Source organism: Phalacrocorax carbo, chromosome 20 (assembly GCF_963921805.1).
Source record: "Phalacrocorax carbo chromosome 20, bPhaCar2.1, whole genome shotgun sequence".
In the NCBI taxonomy this organism is placed as follows: Eukaryota; Metazoa; Chordata; class Aves; order Suliformes; family Phalacrocoracidae; genus Phalacrocorax; species Phalacrocorax carbo.
Window position 1 is genome coordinate 9,146,162 of NC_087532.1, and position 5,128 is coordinate 9,151,289.

The 5,128-nt window shown below is 60.0% G+C and overlaps 1 protein-coding gene across 1 annotated transcript; it reads left to right on the forward strand.

Moving 5' to 3' along the window:
- The first annotated feature begins 772 nt into the window (after nt 1–772).
- LOC135316628 (coiled-coil domain-containing protein 81-like) lies at nt 773–2,647 on the forward strand. The gene is made up of 5 exons (XM_064470586.1): nt 773–839; nt 1,142–1,203; nt 1,755–1,911; nt 2,177–2,433; nt 2,536–2,647. The coding sequence occupies exons 1-5, from the start codon at nt 773–775 to the stop codon at nt 2,623–2,625; spliced, it is 633 nt and encodes a 210-aa protein (XP_064326656.1). The 3' UTR covers nt 2,626–2,647.
- The last annotated feature ends 2,481 nt before the right edge of the window (nt 2,648–5,128 follow it).

Genomic DNA, 5,128 nt, shown 5'->3' on the forward strand with positions numbered 1-5,128 from the left:
AAGGGAGGGAACAGAGGGTCTTTAAGGAGAAGGAGGAGGATCTGAGCACACATCAGTTGATGTTTATTCAAAGCTGACTTGGCTCCAACCACAATTCCAAAATAACGGGGTTTTTACCCAATCTGCCATGCTCGCTTGTATCCGCACTGAAATCCAACGTTAAAAATATTTCCTTGGAATTTGTCCTCTTGCTCTCTACATTCAGGCTTCTTTTCATACCCACCTCAAAACAATTTTGAGCAACCTTTCCCAAAAGCATGTGGTCCCCTGCACCTAGACGGTCTCTGCTTGGGCTACCTGGGGACAAGGACGCCTGGGAATTTGGGGGAATTTTTAGTTCCAACTTGATTTTGTTCCCCCTTCAAGTCTCCTAATCTTGTCTCTCTGGCACGGTCTTGGTGTCCTTGTTCAGCAGCCCTTGTAGGCGACCCTTTGGGTCTGCCTGTGGAGAGGGCAGCGGGTGGGTGGGGAGAGCTGCCCCAGATGCCCTCTGTGGCAGGGGCTGTGCTCACCTGCAGCCCCTCTGACACGGGCCGTGGTCACAATGGGGCACACCCCCTCACCGGGACACCTTGCCTCTCCCCACGGCACCCAGCCCGCACTTCCCTGCCAGTCAGGGAGGAGCTCAGGTGTGGGGGGCTGCTTTGGCCACTGCTCTGCTCTTGGGAGCTGCTTTGCAGCCCGCAGGGGGAGGCGGAGGCAGGCAGTGCCACAGCGCCGGCGCTGTGTGGACAGGAGGAGCGGAGGGGCTCGGCCAGGAGGAGCTGCAGCCATGGAGTGGTTCTCCTCTGCCTTCCTCCATGCGCTGTCTCCTCACCTGGCGGATTTCACAAAGGAGGGTACGTGCTGCCAGAAGGTCCCGTGCTCGAGGCTCGGAACTCGGAGACACCTTCCTGGCGTGGACTGGAGCCCGTCCTTGTGCCAAGCCTTCTCCCCTCTTTCTTTCAAGTACAGAGCTGTGTCCCCAGCACGGGACGCCTTCTCATGGGGACACAGCTAAAACTCGGCTCTGCAGGGCAGTTCCTGCATGGGTGGTGTGAGGGGGGAGGCGGTGGTGTAGGACGACGCCTGCACCTGCTGCCTTGGCAAGGCGCTGAGCTTATTGACGTCACGCGTGCCCTGTCTCGCTCTTCTTCCCCAGAGATGGCCAGCATTTGGGATAGCGTGTCGGAGTGCTATCGCCAAAAGCTGCTGCTGAACAAGGTGGGCTGCTTTCCTTGCTGTCCTCCAGACCCTGCTGTGTCCTGGCCCCTCCCCGGCCTTTAATTCCTCCCCGCAACGGCTTAGGAAGCAGAAAACATGCCCCAGAAGGATCCTGCTGAGGACAGCTTTGCCACAGAGCAACTTCTGAGTGGACGGAGAGAAAAAGCAAAGCCCCGCTTTGGACAAAGAAGAACGTGGGCTTTCTTCTTTGGAGGCTTCCCTAGGCCTGCTGGCAGGGTGTAATGAGCGGGCAGAGAGCCGGGGGCAGTGTCCAGGGCTTGGCCCTCCTCGGGCCCTCTCAGGCTCCGGGTGGTGTGTCCTGCTTGTCCTTCACCTTGCGTGGCCTGGGAAGAGGGTGGGAGGGTAAAGCGGAGGGAGAGGGGAACAAGGTGGAGGGCAAGGCTCTTCCCCAAAGCTTTCCAACGGGGCCCCACCTTGTCCCTGGCGACCACCGGGGTGGGCAGGCCAACAGAGAAGCCTTAGTGTGCCTCGACGCTCTTCTCCCACCGGAACAATTCCAACGGCTCTTTCTTTCTCACTCTCGTTGGCAGGCTGTCAGGCTAATGGGCATGGCCACCGTCTACATCAGGGAGGAGGACTTTTGTCATGGGAACAAGGCGAGTGTCAAGGTCCAGAAACCCATGTTCCACCTGGACAAGCCAGTTCTGCTGGAGAAGAAGCTCCGCTATGAGACCAGATCACGGCCCGGTAAGAAGAGACCTCCAGGGCTGGGCTTGCGAAGCCTTGAGTCAGAGCTGGCGTTTCCCTCCCGCTCCCCCTTGACAGGAGCAGCGGTCTGCGTGGGGACAGGGTGCTGGCCCCCAAAGGCAGGCCGGGCCGCTTGCTGCTGCGTGGGGAGTCGGTGGGGTGGGAGGAGGCTCGGTGGGCTCTTGATGGGTCGCGGTGCTGAGAGCTGATGTGAGTCTGCTGAAGGCTGAGCAAGTGACTTTGTTGCCGGGCGGTTTCTTTGCAGAGGACTTAGAAGTTGCAGAGCTGATCTACGCCGAGGTCGCCTTCTACCTCTCCATCCCCAAGAAAAAGGTCTTGAAGTGCGTCAAGGCTACCACAAATGTCATCGCGTGGGCCTTGACCGAAGGCAAGGACTTTGACTTTGTCTTCAAGAACTTTGGCATCCTGGTGTGCCGGGGAAGGAGAGTGGTCATGCGGTTCTTCGAAGACCTGCTGCGAGACGTGGACAAGACCGGCATCCTGGCAAACACTGCCCTGCGAGTGAGTCTGTTGTCTTTTCAGCGCTCCCTCTACCTCTCTTGCAGCCAGGTCGAAGCCATGACCTCGGGCACATTCACTCCCCTGCCTCTCTCCTTCTTGCAGAAGTCAAGCCTGAGGCCCTTGGTCATAGCCCGCAATGAGACAGCTGTTTTCCAGATGCCTCCTGGGGGGATCTTTGTGTTCCCACAGTGAGTATGTTTGCTTCTGTCGCCCCGGGCTGACCAAGCGAGCACCTTCTCAGCCCCTCTCTGGTGCAGCCGCCCAGAGGTGCCAAAGGCCGAGTTCCTGGGGCTGCTCTCCTCGGGAAGCTGCTGTGGAGTAGCTGTGCCCAAGGGGTGCTTCTCCGTGAAGTGCATGGCCACTCCTCGTCCTTTGGGAAGCGGGGTGTCGTCAAGTGGAGCACCAGGGGAGAGGGCCTGCTTACCTTCCCAGCCGTGTGGGGCGTGGAGAGGCAGTGAGGGGGACCCTTTCCCATAAAGCTTCCTCTGGTCCTCCCCTCTCCTTTGGGTGAGAATGAAATAGAGAAGCACCCAAACAAAACAAGCCCAAGGTGTCAGCATTTTCACGCGGAGTTTGCTGACGCTCCTTTCCTAATGTCTATTGCCACCTTGTTGTATGTTGCGCTCTGCAAACCTGGGGACTTGAGAGTAGCTCAGCTCTCGAGCAGCTCTGGGAGCAGCTCCTTAGTGGGGGCTGCAGGGGACTCCATTGCCCCTTACTGAAACCACCGGCACCTTCTTATTTGCAGGCTTGTGTACAAAAGTGCCACGTCTGAAAAAGAACTGGCTGACAAGGCGGCCCAACGAGGTACCGTAACAACGCACCCATGCCATGTAGAGACGCAAGCGTGTCTTTCCCACATATGATGCCACCTCCCCGGGGCGAGAGGTTCTCCAAAGTGACCAGCACGTCCCAGCTCACCCCCTTTTCCAAATGGGGCCCCTAGGAAGGAAGCAGTGGGGCAGGAAGTGCTCAGGGAGCAGCGTGGCCCCGTGGGAAGGGAGGGCTGGGAAATAGTGGTCGTCGGGAAAGGGCCAAGACCGCCCTAGGAAGCCCGACGGCAAGGCCTGGGGGTCCAGGCCTGGCACTAGTAGCAGTCGCGTGCACAGATGGCACGTCTGTCTTGCGGGAAGCGACCCAGAGGTGCAGCTGTGAAGAGCTTCCTGGTCTTGTGCTTCCAGGGGCTCGTCCTGCTGAGCGCCTGCTCTCCCGAGGGCGTCTTTCTCCCGTCCGGACAGGGGGCCTTGGTCTGACGGGAGAGAAGAGGGGCAAGGCGGGGACTGCAGCAGGTAGCGTAAGGTGAGACTCTTCAGCCACCCCTGAGCGGCACGTGGCTCATGGCCGTCTCGTCCTGGCTTTGACTTGACTCCTGGCCTAGGCCTAGCTCCCGTGCAGAGCTGCCTTGTGCTGCCTGCACGGGGCTGCTCCCTGAGCACCAGCTGAAGAACAGGCGCCTGCTGTTCTCGTACAAGCCCCGTGTGCGGTGTGTTTGCAGCGTGCTGCCGCCAATAGAGGGGACCCGTGCAGAGAAACGCAAGGAAGCCAGAGCGACGGACCGTCCTCAAGTCTGGCTGCCTCCTCTGGACAGTCGGCTGGGAGCAGCAGAGGTACGTGCTACAGGTGGACGTAATGATGGTGTCACGTGTAGGAAAACACGGCTCTGTGGAGAGGGTGTCCTCAAAGACAGCCGCGACACTGCGGACGTGTTCATCCCGTCACTCCTCCTGCCTCTGCCTTTCGGCCTGGCCAATGACCCCATCTGTTCACACCACGCTTGGCTTCCACGTGGACCCCACCTCCCGGTTCCCCCATCTCCTGCACCGGGGTCCCCGCCGGGGGCTTGCAGTCCCTGGCGTCTCTAGTGCTGCCCTGTCCAGGGGCGGGAGAGAGGTGTGACCTGGGCTCTAACGTTCCTCTTTGTCCCACCCAGGCCAAGAGTCAGTCCGAAATACTCCAAGTGAAGTGGCCTGACTTGTACGCGTGCTTGCCCTGGCCCAAAAGTAGCACGCAGGAGAGGGCCGAAGTACAGGCAGGACAGGAGGAAGTCATCTCCTGGGCCAAAAGGGATGGGGAGGAGATTTCTTACTGCCATCCCCGGGCAGAGAAGGGGAAGATACCGGCCCCTCCGCTGGAGACGCCACAGCCAGAGTAAGCGTGCGGCAGCTCCCGGCAAGGCTGGGGAGAGTCGAGCGGCAGAGACCGCCCGTCTGTGGGGTCAGGGGCCCGGTTTCCCCTGACACGGGCATGCCTGGGGTCAGCCCCGATGCCTGGTGTCCCTGGGCAGCCCCAGCCTGTGAGCAGGGGCCAGGGCAGGGTGTGAGAGGGAATTTGTCCCTGCTGTTGCAGCATCAGGTCACCACGAGCAAGGCAGGTCTTGGCAAACCTGGAGCCATACAGGTACCGCGAGGAGGAGCGCCGGAGGACTGTAGACTTCAACAAGTTTCTGGCAATGTTCCCTAAGCCGCCTCTCTGGTAAATATCTGCAGGCATGGGAGGCATTTTCCTGGTGCACCTTTTCCTCCCTTGCCCGGGCAGCGGCAGCTGGGAAGGACTGTCTGTACTGACAGCCGGGTGGCAGGAGAGCAGCGAGGTCCTGAGGCTGTGCCCCTGAGTTAGAGCTGCCTTCCAGCCCCAGGGAGATGTCCGCAGGCAGAACAGGGGCAGACGGGGACATGGCTTTCTTCCTCTGGGATTG

Bases quoted from the DNA above. Each gene is read 5' to 3' on its own strand.
- LOC135316628 (XM_064470586.1), top strand. From the start codon at position 773: ATGGAGTGGTTCTCCTCTGCCTTCCTCCATGCGCTGTCTCCTCACCTG. The intron at 1,204-1,754 runs GTGGGCTGCTTT...TCTCGTTGGCAG, and splicing joins AAAAGCTGCTGCTGAACAAG to GCTGTCAGGCTAATGGGCAT. The intron at 1,912-2,176 runs GTAAGAAGAGAC...GTTTCTTTGCAG, and splicing joins TGAGACCAGATCACGGCCCG to AGGACTTAGAAGTTGCAGAG.